The 17,783-nt window shown below is 51.4% G+C and overlaps 1 protein-coding gene across 1 annotated transcript in view; it reads left to right on the top strand.

The window, feature by feature from the left end:
- Positions 1-17,783, top strand: part of AJAP1 (adherens junctions associated protein 1) — a 116,475-nt gene that overhangs the window by 86,495 nt on the left and 12,197 nt on the right. Inside the window, exon 3 of the mRNA XM_081224567.1 lies at positions 17,539-17,626. Coding sequence (XP_081080693.1) covers positions 17,539-17,626 — 88 coding nt within the window. The remainder of the gene's footprint in view (positions 1-17,538; positions 17,627-17,783) is intronic.

The following is a 17,783-nucleotide window of genomic DNA, read 5'->3' as shown; positions in this document are numbered from 1 at the left end:
TGTAGAGATGGCAATCAGAGTGCTGAGACCTGCCGGGGTTGGCCAGGGAGGGCTCTCATGCAATCTCTGTGTGCCCTGTATTCGCCATCCTGCAGAGCCGGGAAGACTAAGTGGTCCACCTGGCACATAGCAGGTGCTAAACAAGGAGCACTGACTGTCATGTGGTAGAGCCTACACTGGCTAAGTCGGAGGGAGCCTGGTGCAGTTCCTGGCGTGGAGCTCTCCAGGAGGGTCGGCCCCCATCCTTCCCCAGCTTCTCGACATCACCAGGTGCATCAGGACCCAGGACTTTCTTGCTTCTCTGAATCCCTTGTGTCGCTAAGAAAAGACCTGGACCTCCCACGCTCCCCATGCCCCACCCAATCACAGTCACCTGAGTGGTTCAGTCTTCCAAGGAGGGTTTGCCTGTCAAAGACCAGGAGCTAAAGGGTGGAATTCAAGGCATGAGACAAAGGCTAGGTCCTCAGGGTAGAGGGAGACCTTGCAAAGCTGGGGACAACACATCCTGATGCAGGGGTGCCAGTGCGTCCTGTTCTGCCCAGGGCTCCTCATGCCCTTTGCACAGACTTCCTGCCAACAATGACCTGGGGGCTCCTTAGCCACATGGCCTTCGTTCTGGCTACCCAACAGGTCCTTTTCCATGGCCTTTTCTGATCATCCCATCCCTGCCTCTGAAGAGCATGCATCTCCTCCTTTCACAGGATCTTACTTCTTTGCTTCTGGAAAGGCCCTCGTGCACTAATCAACCCAAAATTTTCAAAGTGCTTTTTAGTGAAATCTACTATCTCCAGTATGGAGAACAGGTTGAAAGGGAGCAGTACAGTGTGAACAGAAGTGGGGACCTCAAAACCTCCTTATTCATCCTTCTCGACCCCCTAGAAGGTACAATGTCAAGGCTCAGAAGAACATTTGGATAGGGACCACAATGTAGGCCTAGATCCTCGCTACACAGATGGGGAAACCAGGACCCCAAAAGGAAGCAAGAACTGCGCAGGGTCAATCACATAGGAATTAGCAGGAGTATATTCTGTTTGCTTCAAAAACATTCATATGTATTATTTGTACATAAATATATAAATTATTCATATGCATTCTTTATATATAAGATATTAGTATTTACCCAGTTCTCTCTTGAAATGCTCCATCTTGTAATCTGTTTTCTTTAATAAGAGATTAGTCACTGTTATTTGAAATGTGGTGTCTGATAACTACAAAACCTGGATATTCTAGGAGACTACTTTTTCTGTCTGTTATTTTGTTTTTCTCTCTCGATTTTTGTTCATTGGGTCCTATCCCCTATTGTGTCTGGTAATCTTGTGTTAGATGCTGGACATTGTATCTGAAAAGCTATAGAGATCATTTAAAGCTTTAGACTAGAGGTTGCCAAACTACAGCCTGTGGACCAAACCCTATCTGTTTTCTGCTTTTGTATGTTACAGGAGCTAAGAATGTTTTTTTAAACACATTTGAATGGTTGGGAAAAAATCAAAAAGATATTATTTCATAATATGTGAATATTATCTGAAATGTGAATGTCAGTGTCCACTTTTTCTTTGGACACAGCCCCACCTGTTTGCTTGCGTTGGTCTGTGGCAGCTTCTGAGCTACAGTGGCAGAGGTGAATGGTTGCAGTGCGGACTATCTGGGCCACGAAGCCTAAACTTTAACGTCTGGCCCTTTGCAGGAAGAGTCTGCAGACCCCTGCTTAGAGGCTGTTCCTCAGGCAGCAAGGTTGCAATCATGAGACTGGAAGCCGGGTTACCATCTTTCTGGAAGGCCATCCTCCTTGGAAGGTTTCAGCCTCTGTTATGTCTGTAGCCCCGCAGATGCCTCCTTGACTCCAAACAGCTGTCATCTGGGGGGGTGGGAGGATAATGCCTTTTCTGTTCTCTGAACTCTCAGGAAATTCCTGGCTTCTGACTTCACAGACTGAACTTGAACATTTTTCTGTTTCTGCTTGTTCTCTCTGATGGGGTCTCAGGATTGTGCTTTGAAAGCCTGTCTTGAGAACATGAGTTGGAATGTTGCAGGGACCCCAGAGCAAAGCCAAGAACCGCTGTTTTCCCATCAGTTTCCTTCTTCCTCCCCTCCCCTGGGCCTCCCACCATCAGGCCTTCCTCCCTGCTCCCCTGGCATCACGGGAACTGGTCCCAAAGCCATCACTGCCTGGGCCTTTTATGTCCTGACCTTGCAGCAACCTCAGAGAGGCAAGATGCAGTGGGAGGCCTAGCCCGACCTGGACCAGGTGCTTCCCAGCAGGACTGGCAGGTGGCCCTGCCTTGGGTGGGTGTGGTTCTCTCCTAGTGCCCCTCCCTGCAGTATACTACAGGCATGGTCTGCTCCCATCCTGGTGGGAGGAGGGGCATCAGACCACCACCTGAGGTCAGCGGGAGGGCCAGCCAGGGCTGTTGGGTGGAGATGGTGGTATGGCGGCCTTTAAATGCGGCTCTTCGTTTATTGTTTTAACAGAATGGTAGTTAGCAGCATAAAGACTGCAGCAGCCGCTATTTGGATTTAAGGATATTCCCCACCGAGAAGCCTCTCAAAAGTGGGCAGCTGGTGCTGGGAGTGCATGTCTTTCCCCTGCTTTCTAATACCCCCCACCACCCCCATCAAAATTGCATTGGAATTTCCCCAAACTTTCTGGCTACAAAGAGGTTTTAATGGAACCTGGGGATAACCATCTCTCTCCTGCTGGCTCCGAAGACACTGTCAGTGGATTTTTGAAGGCAGACCTGACAGCCAACTGGGCCTCCGGGCTGGGCTCTGTTTGCAATCTTAGCACAGTGCTCCATGGAGACTGGGCCAGACCTTCCCACCCTGCCCCTCAGGCTCAGTCTAACCCTGAAAGTTTGGCTTAGAACTCGCAGAAAGGCTGTCACAGATGGGGTTTTGTTCCCTACATCAATGGGATGCCTCTCAATGTACAAATAGAACAGTGGCAGGCCCCAAACCAGGAGAAGCAAGCAAAACGCAACTCAGCCAGGGCTGAATGTATGGCTGCCTGGCTCGGAGCCTGGGACCCTGTGCTCCAGATGCTCTGGGCGGGTTTGTCGTGGACGGGAATCCCGGACAGCTCTTCTATGGCTTTTTAATCTCAAAAGCAGAAGCTTGTCCCAGCCAAGATTAGGCAACAAAGATCATCCCCCCCGGATCAGCGATTCCCACACTGGGTTCCTTGTCTCCATCCACAAACGTTTGTTGACAGCCAAGGGCACAGCAGCAAGTGAGCGGGATTTGGAGAAGCAGCAGAACCACAAGACGGGGTGCGTGCTCCTCCCCTGAGCCCACGTTCTGTGGAGCTCCATGGATACTTAGTTTGCTCAGCATCTGGGGAAGGCTGAGTTAAACCAGCTTTCTGAAATTGCCTTCTTTTCTGGAGGATGCTCGAACCTGTGCATCACAAATCTCTAGGAGGGGCCTAAGCTGCACGCCCAGAATTCTTGTTTTTTTGGAACACGGACAAGAGCCCTTGCGGAGGCAGGGTGGTCCCTTTAAGGAGGCCCATGGCCCCCTCCCTCACCCTTCTCTCTACCAAGCAAATCAAATCCATCCACCCATGTCCTCACCCTTCATTCTGTGTGTCAGAGCTTGGCGTTCACGAAGGGAGAGCCTGAGGCTCATGTATAAGTAGTTGTCGGGGACGTGACCACAGTGAACAAGTCTGCGAGCATTAGATGCCGCATCTCAGATGACTGGTTCTCTGAGCTCTGCACTGGAAGCGACCACACCCCTCAGGGAGCTGTAATCCCCCACATCACTCCTGCCACAAGGCCTCCCAGGAAGTCCCACTCTGACCTTCACCCATGCAGTTCCTCCTCTTTTCCAGGAAGAACCATCCCCTTCCCTCTTCACCTAGTGTATCAGTTAGCCATGGCTCTAGAGATGCCACATAACAAACAGCACCAAACCTCAGGGAATGCAACCAGACCAGGAAATTCCTGGGGTTCGTGCCCATGGCTGGGGTTGCTCTGTCTGCTGATCTGAGCTGGCTTCCATCCCAGGATTGAGGCTGTCAGCTGTGCTCCACCTGTGTCCCATCGCCCAGTGGTGTCCTGGGCATATTCCCATGGCAACAGCAACATGCAAAGGAGCCAGCCTTGCACATAAACCCATGTCCAGCCTCACACATAAACCCATGTCCAGCCTCTGGTGCATCACTGGCCCAGCCCAGAGGTGAAAGCTGGGATAGGTCACCATATCAGTGGCTGGGGGTGACAGGAGCACTCCAAGTGACAAAGATGGAGGGAGGGAGGAACACTTGGGGCCACCATGGTGACATCACAGCCGGGGGACTAGTCTGAGGGTCTCAGTCTCTTGGGGACCCTTTCTGTGCCTTCCTGGATTGGCTCATGATAGGCCCTCATGATAGGCCCTCATGGTACCTCTTGTCATTGGAGCCTTTGTCACAGAGCAATGACAGTTATTTCTGAGTGTGTTGGGTGGCACCTGCCCCCTCAGTCTCTGACTGCAGTGTGCACAGGGTGGGGACACACCTGCTTTTGTCCCCAGCTGCAGCTTAGTGTCTAGCCCAGTGCCTGCACATAGTAGGTCCTCAATAAAGAGCCCCTGAATGTACATGTGGCACTTCCCTATCTAGCAGGGACCGTCTGCAGATGAGGTGTCACCCTTCAATCCTGTCTCATTGGGGGCCGGGCAGGGCCTGCGTGGGACCAGGGAAATGATGGGTGGCCGTCTGCGGTCCTGCAGGCAAAGCACAGAGTCGTGGCCCCATCCCGCCTCGCTCATAAAAGGGCACATCACATGCCTCTGCTTGATGACAGCGTTCCCCCCACCCCCGACAGCCTGAGCACAGAAGGCGTTCTCATGAGTGACCCTGGAGGATGCAGGAATCGCGGGCAGCTTCCATCTGAAATCATGTTCTCAGAGCCAAGTCCCAGACACGCTGTTTCCTGTACCCAAGACCCTGGGCCAGGAGCAGCAGCGGCACCCGCACTGCAGGGGGCACCAGGCTAGTGGGTCATCCGCAACCTTCAGAGCAATTCCTAAGGTAGGAAGCTCGAAGCTCCAGAGCTGAGGTCGGAATGCAAGTCCAGCCAGGTCCAAACGTGGCGGAGTTCATTATTACACCTGTCGCTGTCCCAAGATTGTCTTTACCTGTGACACACCGACCTGCGAGGGGTCTTCTGTCTGAGATTGCTGAATCCCCCTCCAGTACTCAGCTGGCATCTGAGAATCACTCACTCTGTCGTTTGCCTGGTATCTGCCTGTTGACTGCGGAGCCACGCTTAGGTCTGCTCCTCTCGGATGGAGCCACCAGGCAGGCATGTCTGTCCTGGGCCACGGTCAACACGCTGAAACATCACTGAAAATAGGGAGGGGACAAGGTCACACACCACAGGGAGGTAAATACCCCACAGTCTGGGCCCCCATCTGTCTGATTTGGAGAGGTGTCTGGGGCACAGGGAATGTATTTTAAAAGAGAGCCTTAAATAAAAAGATTAGTGGAACTAAAGCCTCTGGGACTGGATGGTGAGTGGGAACCAGGCTGTGATATCTCTGAACATCCTGGGGCTTTCTTTTATTTATTTTTTTATTGAAGTATAGTTGATTTACAATGTTGTGTTAGTTTCAGGTGTACAGCAAAGTGCCTAGATATAGATATAGATATAGATATAGCCTATATATAAAAAGATTATATATATATATAATCTTTTTCAGATTCTTTTCCCTTATAGGTTATTACAAAATATTGAGTAGAGTTCCCTGTGCTATACAGTAGGTCCTTGTTGGTTATCTCTTTTATGTATAGTAGTGTGTATATGTTAATCCCAAACTCCTAATTTATCCCTCCCACATTTCCCGGCCCCCTGGGGCTTTCTGATACGGATGCAGCACTGGTCCTTCTGTTTATTTGGAGCACGTTTATAGGGAGTCTGTTCTGGGCCACGCTCTGAGCCGGCATGCCCAGCCCTCTGCTGTGCCAGGAAGGCAGCCTGAGCCTCTGCCCAGACTCCGGGGTCACGATCACCAGGATGTGAGCCACTATCCTCCACACACCTTCTGTGCGCCACCTACTGGTCCGGAGCCCTGGCAGCACAGGGCGCATGGCCTGCAAAATGGGAATGTGCAGGTGGCATCGTGAGAGTGGCTCCGGGGGGGGGGGGCAGGCCTCACTCTTTGCCTAGAGGTTTGAGCCATTCACCGTTCTATGGGCTAAATATAGACTCCGTCCCGTTGGTGGGTGCTGGTTCTGATGGCGGGTAATCTAGTCACAGACTTTGCAGCTGACACATGGGACCCAGAGCTCCAGCTGCCGGGGGCCGGGGGCCCGGGACCATACCGCTCTGACGGCAGAAGGTCCTGTGCTCTCGGAAGCGCTGGCTCGTGGGGCACCGTATGTGTCCCTCCACAGCCCCCTACCTCCCCGCCCCCGCCGCGCCAACTCTCCTTAGCATCAGGCAATACCACCGGCTGCCCCACACCCAGACGCCCCGCCCCAGCCTGCCATCCTTTGTTGAAATATTCAAATGCTGTTGGGAGTTCAGCGAAGGAAATGGGTCATTTCCATATTGGCTCCTGAGCTCACAGCTAAATATCACCTGCTTCTGTTCTTCAATGGGATGAGCAATGAATTCAGCGTATGTGTTTGTGTGTGTGCACGCGCGCGTGTGTATGCGCACACATGTGAGTGTGCATGCCCTGTGGGCATGTGCACGTGTGTACCTATATGAGCCTGCACATTCTGGGGGGGGATCAGCAAACAACACGGGAGAGGTGGGGACAGTGACACACTTAAGACGCCCCGATGTGCACACTGCCTGGGAGTTCAGGACTCCATCCCTTCTGTGTGGTTTGCATTTCCCTCGGGGACTGGCCTTTTTGCCGGAAACAATGCTGCCATTAATGAACAGATTTGACCCCCGTGTCCTGGGTGTCCAGGGCCCCAGGCTGGGGGCACATTTCTTGGGCCCCCTTCAGCATCCTGGTTGCTGCTGCCCACTGAATCGGAGTCCAGCCGAGCAGCCAGATGGATGGGGCCTGGCTTCCATGGGTGACCCACGTGCATAGCCATTAAATCCGGTTCAGAAACCCTCCCGAGCCTTTGCCACTTTCTGAAAGGTGCGACCCTATGGCTCTACCCTCTGACCCATATGGTCATGCAGTAGGAGAGGCACATGAGAAAAGGGTGGGCAGGGTCACAGAGGTCACCCCTCACTCTCCCTAGCTGCCCACCCACCCCTCCAGTCATGCCACATGCACTCTGGTGCTGTCCCCTAGGGCAGGGGTCCCAAACTTTCCCATAAAGGGCTACACAGAAAATATTTTAGGTTTTTGGGCCACACCACTCAATTCTGCCTTTGTAGCACAAAGGCAGCCTTAGACAACACGTAAATGAATGGACGTGGCCTTGTGCCAATAAAACTTTATTTACAATGTCAGGCAGTGGGCGGGACGTGGCCCAGTTTTCTGACCTCTGCTCCAAGGCCTTGCTATGCTGAATGTGGCATCAGTGACCCCAGGAGCAGGTGAGACGCAGGATCTCAGCCCCTTGGGTGGGAGGCCGGCTGAGTCAGGATCTGCATTTAACACCATCTCCAGAGGGAATTCGTTGCCATGGGGGAGAGAAGAAGCAAGGCTGTCCAGGACCTTATAAGGGATAACCAGGCATTGCTTTGAGGGCCCGCCCTGGGTCTAAGGTAACATCATCTCCAGATCCTTAAGTAATTCGTTAAATCTCTAAAGACCCGATTTCCAAATAAGGTCTTATTCTGAGGTTCTGGGCAGACGTGGATTCGGATTACAGAGAGACCAAGTCATGTGTCCCGGTGTTGGCTGTCTTGGGACTGGTGAAGTGTGCGGTCAAGACCGTGCCTCTGAGTGCACGGCCACCTCCCCGTGTGATGGCCCAGTCGGGGGACTGGCTGAAGGGTGTAGGGTGAGGGAGGCAAAAAAAAAAGAAAAAGAGACTGTGGCTCTGAAGTCAGCTGTGAGGTGGATCGTGATTTTTACAAATGTAGCGGGGAGGCTCTGGGCCTCCTGACCCTAACTGACCCCCTGGCGTGCCTGAGTGTCACAAAGCTCAGAAGGTGTAGTAGCTTCCTGGGGCCCCCATGACACTGCCTCACAGACTGGGGCTGTTTAAACAACAGAGTTTATCCTCTCACTGTTCTGGAGGCCAGACGTTGAGGCCAGTGTTGGCAGGGCCGTGCTCCCTCTGAAGGAGCTGGGGAAGCACCCGTCCTGGGCTCTCTCCTGGCTTCCAGTAGATCCTTGGCTTGTGGGAGCATCACTCCGGTCTTCTCCCTGCGTGTGTCTGCGTCCAAATTCCCCCTGTTGACGAGGATGCCAGTCATATTGGATTAGGGGCCACCCTCCTCCAGCATGACCGCATCTTAACGAATTACAGCTGCAGCGACCCTATTTCCAAACAAGGTCATGTTGTAGGGCAGTGGGGATCAGGGCTTCAACCTCTGCATTTGGAGTGGGGGGACACAATTCAGCCCCGTAACGTGGAGCAAACCCTGCTGCCTGTGAGTGGGGTCTCCCAAGCTCTCTGTGCCCCACACCCCACCCTCCCTAAGATCCCAGGTCTGCATGGACAGAGCTTGCCCTTCGGGTTGAGAAGGGACAGTGCTGAGATTTGGCTGAGAAGACGGTGCTGAGCAGAGTGAAGGGAGCTGGATGCATCCGCCGGGGTCTGGATCTAGCTGCCGTGTGACCGTATTAGGCCCCAATCTCCCTCCGTCTCCTCATCTGCAGCACTGGGTTCTCAAGTTCAAGTCTCCAAAAGCGAGGGAAGTTCTCAACTGAGGAACTTGCCCCCAGATGTGGCCAACCCAGGGATGGGACAGCGTTAGTTGAGCCTAATGTCAGGGGACGTTATCCAACTTCAAGTCCCTTTTGGCGGCTGTAGACAGCAGAGTGCATGTCATCATCCCAGGACCAGGGTTCCACGGCCACTGGCCAATGCATGCAGAGAAAGGACAGCGGTTCTCCAGTGGGCTAGGCAGGGGAGAAGCTAAAGTACAGGCCCGAAGAAAGCCTGCTTGGGTTCGAGTCCTGTGTTTGCTGAGTCTCGGCTGTGTGTGCATAAAGGGTTAAGCTTGCTCAAAGGAAATTTCTTTTTTTTTTTAATTTATTTATTTTAATTTATTATTTTTGGCTGTGTTGGGTCTTCGTTGCTGCACGCAGGCTTTCTCTAGTTGCGGCGGGTGCGGGGGGGTGCTGCTCTTCATTGCGGTGCGCGGGCTTCTCCTTGCAGTGGCTTCTCTTGTTGCCGAGCACAGGCTCTAGAGCACACAGGCTTCAGTAGATGCAGCATGTGGGCTCAGTAGTTGTGGCTCGTGGGCTCTAGAGCGCAAGCTCAGTAGTTGTGGTGCATGGGCTTAGTTGCTCCACGGTATGTGGGATCTTCCCAAAGCAGGGCTCAAACCCACGTTTCCTGCATTAGCAGGCAGATTCTTAACGACTGCGCCACCAGGAAGCCCTCAAAGGAAATTTCTTGACCCCACCTCCTGGGAGGTCAGCTCTCAGCCCTTGGGATGTCCTGCCTGATAAGAGGGTCTTTGTTTACCTGGGACCTTGGACTGGGCACATAGTCTATGCTAATAAGGGGATTTACGGTGGGAGCCTTGGGCTACTGTGTCAGCTCGACCTCTGGACGGGCTGGAAACAAAGGCCAGCCACGTGGGAAGTCAGCCATGTGGACGTGACCAAGCACCAACTAAGAATCTGGACAACCAGGCTCAGGGGAGCTTCACTGGCCAGCCATACCCCATGCATGTTGTCACCATGGTCCCTGGGAGGAACCAGTGCTGTCCATTGCCTCCACTGGTAGGATGACTGGAAGCTCCTGGTCTCTCCTGGGCTCTTCCCGTTGCTGACTTTAACCTGTAACCTTTAACTGTAATAAACCGTACCTGGAGTATAACAGCTTTGTTCAATGCTGTGGGTCCTTCTAGGGAATTATTGAACCTGAGAGTGGCCTTGGAGACCTCCCAGGCTGCACTGTGCAACCTCCCTGTGGACACGGGGAGCATTTTTGTGCCCACTTCACGCAGTGGTGCTGAGGTACATGTGAACTAATTCACTGAGAACCACGGGTGGCATCACCGCCAGCAATCACTTCATGGGTTGGCTCTGCGGCCCATGAGTCAGTCCTGCACCCCATCTCTGCTGTTAGTGAGGATGGGGATGGAGGGAGAAGAGGGGAAATAACAGGGAAAGGACCATATTTCTCACGTTGCAGCCACAGAGGGTGTCATCTCAGGATGTGTCTGACCCACCAACCTCATGCTACCTCAATGATGGTGTCCGGGGAAGTCAGTTCAGAGGGTGCGACGTGGTTTTGAGGAGTGGACGCCCATTTCTTGTTGTTCACGCATTTCTCCTGTTAGCAGACAGCCTCAGCACCTTTGATGCTTGAGTCCAGATCTTTCTTTCTCATGGGGCCGTCCTGTGCGTGGTAAGATGTCTGCCGGCATCTTCGATCTCTGCCCACTAGATGCCAGTGGAACCACCCCCATCCCCTGTGCCTTCTGACATGTTCAGACATCTCTGGCCGAAGACCATGGTGGCAGCCTGGCTCTGAGGTCCTTATGGGGTGACCCCTTGAGGTGTCAGCACAGCTGTTTGCTGGGTGAGCCTGTGTCCTCTCCACTGACGTCCTGCCCTAGGCTGGAGGGACTTCCAATGGGTGGACATGTCATCTCAGCAGAGTCTTGGCTTCAAGCATGTCCCCGTGGAAGGCTCTTCAGGGTCACTCAGAAAATGGTGTCCTTGTGACCCCGCCACCAAGCAGGTGTCCTTGTTTTTCTGTGAATGCCCCAGTGTTAGAAGGTGCATTTTCCCTCAACAGCCTGCCCCCCACCCTCCAGGTGGCCGACTGCCTCAGAAAGAGCCCCTCATCCTTGGGGTGCCTCTTCCTCAAGAAAATGGGGCCAGCCTCTCGCCTGCCCCACCATGGACGCTGAGAGCTTCACCATGTTCCCAGAGACCATTTGTCAAAGACATCCTGTGCAATCAGCATTTTGCAGTGTTTGTGGAAAAGGAATGGTCTCTTTGCGGTGGAATTGGCATTGCGGGCACTCACTGTCACCTGTCCAGTACCTGGAGACAGACATTCTTGGATGCATTTGTCCATGGGTCTTTGTTTCCATAATGCAGGCGCACGAGAGCCCTGCTTTGTAAATGAGCCACTATAAACCCAGAAATGCCGTCTCTTTGCCTCAGTCCCAGCCCCTTATTCCTCCCTCCATCTGAGGGTACCTACCACCAGATGAGCCCACGCCACCCCTCCAGGACAGGAGGGAAGGTCCTGCAGGGGTTGGTTCCTCACATGGACAGTTAATTCGGCTTCATTTTGTAAGAAACTCATCCAGACCCAGAGATGGATTACCAATTTCCCCATCAGTCTTCGGGGCCTGATCTTCTTACAAACCACCACAAATATAACCATAAAAGCCCTATTGATTGATGCAGCGCTTGGTAATCCATCTGTCGTCATCCATTATTCTGGGTATAATTTTTCATTATCTGCACGGCAGCTGATTCCTAGCACTTTAGTGTACAGTGACAATTACCAGGAGCAGAAAGAACCCCTAAATTAGCAGGAACAATCACACCTGTCAGGAAAGGGAAGCAAGACTCCCCACACAGCTTGCTTTGTGCTCTGGAACCATGTCTGAATGGCAAAGAGTTTGAAGATTAATTCAATATTGACCTTGGAAGGTGGAGAGGAGAAAGTGGGTTGTTTTTTCCCCTTTCTTAGGGGTCTAGAGTGCACGTTCCCTTAAAGTAACCACCTTGTCAACCCAATCACAGCCCACCCAACAGCTGGCACAGAGGCTGTTTGAGGATGGCCTTGCCCAGGATCAGTAAAGTTTATGGCACAGATATTCCTGTCTGCGTTATTTAATGAGCACAAAAGACCTGACCAGAGGGAACAACTGGTGTGAGTGTTGAAGGTGCGAGTGTTGAGAGAAATTATTCAAGAAGAAGAGGAGTTTGGAGGATGCCCTCTTAAGAACAGTCCCGTTTGTGGCAGGGAAAGCCCTGTCCGTAGACCAGTGGGGTAAGGTCTCTCTCAATGCAAAGATTCTATGATCTGAACATTTTTTTTGATTAATTTTTATTGGAGCATAGTTAATTTACAATGTTGTGTTAGTTTCTGCTGTACAGCAAAGTGAATCAGTTATACATATACGTATATCCACTCTTTTTTAGATTCTTTTCCCATATAGGTCATTACAGAGTACAGAGTAGAGTTCCCTGTGCTATACAGTAGGTCCTTACTGTCTTTTACACCATGAGGTTTCTTTTCAACCCTAATGGAAAAATTGAGATAGGCACATAACTGAATTATTTCTGAGGGCCATTGGAGGGGCTCAATTGGTAAGATTCTCACTGATCTTCACTCTCCAAAAAATCAAGAATCCTGTTACTGAGTATCACACAGAGTCATCTGTTCTCAAGTTGGCTTCACGTGGACATACCCAGTAGGGCGAAACTGCCCACTGCTGGTTGTTATGGACCCACTTGATAAGACAGAGGCTTGGCTGTCTTTGAAATTACCTTGACAGTGGCCAGTGAAGGTCTCAGAAGACTGTAGACCTTTGATTGTAGAGCAGGAAGGTTCTACAGAACCAGAAGTTGGGAGTTTGAGTCCCGACTTTAACCAACCATTCAAAATAGATTCTATACTTCTATTTAATTGATCAGCCACACCACCTTCAGCTATTCACCTAAATCAGGGTCTGCAAACTATAGCCCATGAGCCAAATCTGACCATTGTTTGTTTTTGTGAATAAAGTGTTACTGGCACACAGCTATGCCTATTGGTGTGCCTATGACCCATGGCTTCTCTTATGCAGGGTTGAGAAGTTGCAACAGAAACCATACTACCTGCAAAGCCTAAAATATTTACTATCTGGCTCTTCATGTCAACGTTTGCCTACCCAGGACCCACACAAACTTAAGGGACTTACAAAGATGGGGAAACAACTCCTGGCATTTGGGGAGGCCTGAAGGATAGGACAGATGCTTGAAACACTACCCAACTTCTCATGAGTGGTTCTATCATCTTCTTAGGAGCGACCTCCCAAAGAGAGGAAAAGATGAGGCATCCTCACAGGGTTTCCGTCTTCCAATCTGCTTCCTACAAATATCATTCTTACCGCATGAAGACCCGGCCCTTGTTCAACCATCATGACTGTGGGGTCTGTGGGGTCTCCTTGTAGCCATCGATTCCTTATATCTGGGGCCCAGTGACCCATCAAGACGCATGGGCCAGTCGTGGAAGCACAAGGCTGTTTGTTTGCTTTGCAAGAAAAGTACGTGAGGAGCAGTAAGGAGTTTGCCTCTAACCAGTTTCATTACCAAGAATGTGGTTACAGATTTGTTCATCTGGAGTTCGATGTTTGATTTTTCCCTGGAACTCCAGTGTAGAGAATTGCCTTGTGTCCTGGCTCTGCAGGATGGGCAGTGGATCAAATTGATCACGGGTGTGAAGACAGGCATAGAGAAGTCTTTCCAGAGAGCATAGCTGTTATATTATTGTTGTATTTCTGCCCAGACGATCCTAGCTGGTTATTAACCTAGATATCATTTTTTCCCCCAAATTTTAACTTGGCAAGTCCTATGGAGAAATTTCACACAGAACGCAGGAGAAGGACCTCCAGAACAAGGCAGATATTGGAATTATGTCATTACCTTTCTCCCTGCTCCCCTAGTTTTTTATTTTCTACTTTTCAGGTATCAATTTAATAATATGCCACCCAGCTACTGTTGTAAGGTACTGTGTCGGGCATTATGTGTGTGTGAGGGGTGTAGGGGTGGATATAAAGATGGTGAAGATTTGACTGTTTCTTAAGGGCCTCAAAGATTCATGAGAACCTCAGGCAAAGGGCTGGTCTTCTAGTCTTGCAGTCGTCAGTGAGGGGGTCTCTTGAGCCAACTGTCTCCCCCTCTGGGCCTCAGTTTCTTTCATCCACCAGAAGGAGAGAATCAATGCTTTCCCATCCTCACCCACAGAGGGAGTGGGAGAGAATTAAACATCTAAGATACAGCTGTTCATGGAACACTTCCCTTCCAAGGGGTTTGGTCACTGCAAATACTCAACTCAACAGAAGAATTCCCTGGGTAACAAGATGTGAGGTCAAATATCCAGTGGTGGCCTGGGCCTTCTCTGGCCCTGCAGACGTTAGGGCATGGACCACAGAGTGCCCTGCTCTTCCAAGGGAACTCTCAGTGCCCCTAGCTGGGCTTGGTCTGAACTTGGACAAATCCCTACTACTCCTGTCGGCTCATTCCCATTCAGTGTGCTCGTTTACACTCCATAGATGTTGAATTGTCCTGACCTAGAAGATGGCGTGTTTAGCCCAAGAAACAATGGTTTAGTTCTTGCCATGGAGTTTGGGGGTGTGACCTGCCAAGTTGGCTGAGAGGCTTTTGGAATGAGCCTGGAGCACTCCTTAAGAGATCTATCCATGGAAGGGGTGGTTAGGCTCAAGCACCAGCCTCCATAATTTAGAAGATTATTCTTCTCAAGAATATAGAGGGTAGAGGTGCCAGCCTCTTTCTTGGAAGATGCAAGGACCCCAGATCAAAGCCAAAACTGAGATGAGCAAAGTCTGAGCTCAAAATCATACAATACTACTGCTCTTAGTATGGGCTTTGGAATCAGCACATTCTATATGACCCAAGGAATTTACACAAACTTGCCCAGATGATTTTCACTTCCATAATTTATGATGACTGTATCTGCCTCTGAGGGTTGTTGCCAGGAATAAATGGGATAATATCCACTTGACAATTGCTAACACTTGTTGAGCGTACTTGTGATCACCATCATCACTACCAACATCATTATGATCACGATCACCTTCATTATCACCATCAGTATCACCACCATCATCCCTACCACCTTCATCACCATCACCATCACCAGCATCATATCACCATCATCATCACCACCATCACCATTTCCATCATCACTATCACCATCAGCAACACCACCATCCCCATCATCACCATCACCATCAGCAGCAGCAGCATCACCACTTTCATCATTATAATCACTATCATCGCCATCGCCACCATCAGCCATCATCACCACCATCATCACCATCATCATCATCACCATCATCATCACCATCACCACCATCAGCCATCATCACCACCATCATCACCATCATCATCATCACCATCATCATCACCATCATCACCATCATCATCATCACCATCATCATCATCACCATCATCACCATCATCACCATCACCACCATCATCATCATCATCACCACCACCATCATCACCATCACATCACCACTTTCTCAACGTCACCACTATCACCAGCTCCATCATCAAGATCACCATCAGCAACAGCACCGTCAACATTATCATCATCACCACTTTTATTATCATCATAATAATCATCACCACCATCATCAACATCACTACCATCATAATCACCATCACCATGATCAGCCTCCTTCTCATCACAGGAAGCACAGACACAGGACGAGCACATACTCTTCATGACAGCATGGCCATCTCTTGACTGGACCAGAAGGGTTGTGTAGATGGAGGGTGAGGGGAGACTGAGCAGGCAACTTTCCTGGTTGTCCATTAAACTGGACATCCATTTCAACCTCCCTCTGCCAACAGAGTCTGAGTTGGGCCTCAGGGAAGCTGGTGAATACACAGAGATTACTGAGGCAAGTGGGCACTTCATGGGGAGATTGAGGGTGGTCCCTATTGGCATAACTAGCTTTCAGCCCCACTGGCAAGCTGATCTGGCAGTCCTAGAGGGAAGGCAAGCTGGCTCAGAGTTTTATAGTACATGCCACATATTGGGCACAGGTGCCTGGGAAGCCGTTGGCCAGAACCAACAGGGAACATTGCCGCTTTAAAAAATGGGCACCAGGGAATCTGTTCCTGAGGGTGGACACCATGGCTGAGTTAGTCAAAACTGTCGCTGACTGGCATGCAATAGGTGCTCAGTAAATTATTCTTGAATCAATGGATAAAACAATGAATGAAGGGGGAGGCCCATGGCATTCATGGATTTTCTCCAGCTTTCTGAGTGGTGCCTATCCTGCGGACTCAGGAAGGGAATTCCTTGGGACAAACAGAAATAGCCTGGAAGAGAGGCCGCCAGGAAGAGAAAGCTTGTTTTCTGGTCATGCCAACTTTGAATCATTTATTAACAACTCCCCCCATGAGGATCATATTCGGTAGAGAGGTAACACCTGTTTGTGAGACTGTGTCCTTGAGAGGCCGCCAGAAAAATCTTACACTCTGAAACCCTCCACACTGGACCATGCACATGCAGTGTTCTCACCCCAGGACACGCCGGGTTCTCAAGTGTTATGGGTAGGCCTCTGCACATGGATGTCAGGAGTGGAGAGAGACAGGCGCTCAAATGGCGGAGGTAAAAGAACATGGGGGGTCAGCACTCCCAGGGGGCAGGGTGCTGCCACTTGCAGGGTCTCTGCAGAGCCCCTCACAGCCTTTAGCCCCCAGCTCCTCAGGTGTTGTTCTTGCTGACAGGAGGAGGGTGGGGCCAGAGCCCTGGACCTTTCAAGTGTCCCTCACTGACCAGCAGATTCAGCCCTAGTGTCTACATCCCAGAAAGGATGTAACAGATGAATTGTCAGGAACCTAGCCAGGGAGGGGACCAGAGGTGCTACCGGCCTGTCTTTTCTCTCTCCCTCTGCATCTGTGGTTGGTGAAAGGTGATGCAGGACGAGGGGGCCAGAGGAGAGAATTCCTGTCCTCTACAACCCTGGTCCTCGTGTGGGGTTTGCAGACAGCTCTCGGACAGGGCTCTGGCTGCTTCTGGAGTGGCCAGTCCTGCTGTCCCTGTCCTGCCATTTCCCCTTCCCCCTCCCCCCACCACGTATACACACACAAGTGGAGACGGAGCCGCGAGGCCACACTGCAGATCCTCTTCTGGGACTTCGGGAAGCATCTGCTGCTGGGCCTGGATCTTTTATTCCCTGGAAGCTCATCTGGCAGTGGACTTCTTGGAAAGTATTCTGGAAAGGGGAAGATGCTCCCCAGTGATCCAAGTGCCTGAATCTATAAGGGTGTCCACATACATGTCCCTGTTCTCCACCTTCCCAGTAAATCCTGGGCCATGCTGGCTCCTCCTGGGTCTGGCCAAACCCTGCTCCCACTTGCAGGCCAGCTGCCCTGGGGCCCAGACTTGAGGAGCAGAACTTACCCAGGTTGGGAGGAGAGAAAGGAGGGGTGACAGCGCTTACCTGTGCCAGGTGAAGGGCTCGGCAGGTGCAAGAAAGGACACAGCGGCCCAGGGGCCGGGTCATAGCTCAGGGACCGAGAGAGGCCAGGCTGGGGCCTCCCTTCCCAGGCTCCAGGTGAGAGCAGCCCCGGTACCCACAGAATCTGGCAGGCCCTGTCAACGTGGGCCCCCTGCCAGGGTGTGTGCACATGATGGGACCCGGGGTTCAGAGCCGGGTTGGTGGGACAGGTCGCCACACCCCCCTTCCTGGGCCCCTTCATCTCATGCCGCTGGTTTCATTGCCCCCCTCCCCCTTTCTCTGTTTCCAGGTTTGGCGGTCCACCAGATCATCACCATCACCGTCTCCCTCATCATGGTCATAGCTGCTCTGATTACAACTCTTGTCTTAAAAAACTGGTAAGGATCCTCGGCCCTTCTGGCCTGGAAACGGGGATCAGTAGGGGTCCCCGGGGAAGCACACACAGAAAAGTCCTTACTTTTCAAACACGATCTCGGCTCACAGCCCAGGGAATTGTTTCTCTGTTTGGGATGGAGAACAGCATGCAGCTCCTGA

Source organism: Mesoplodon bidens (genome assembly GCF_964165515.1).
Source record: "Mesoplodon bidens genome assembly, chromosome: 2".
Taxonomy (NCBI): Eukaryota; Metazoa; Chordata; class Mammalia; order Artiodactyla; family Ziphiidae; genus Mesoplodon; species Mesoplodon bidens.
Note: the sequence above shows the minus strand (reverse complement) of the source record. Positions and strands in the feature narration are given on the sequence as shown.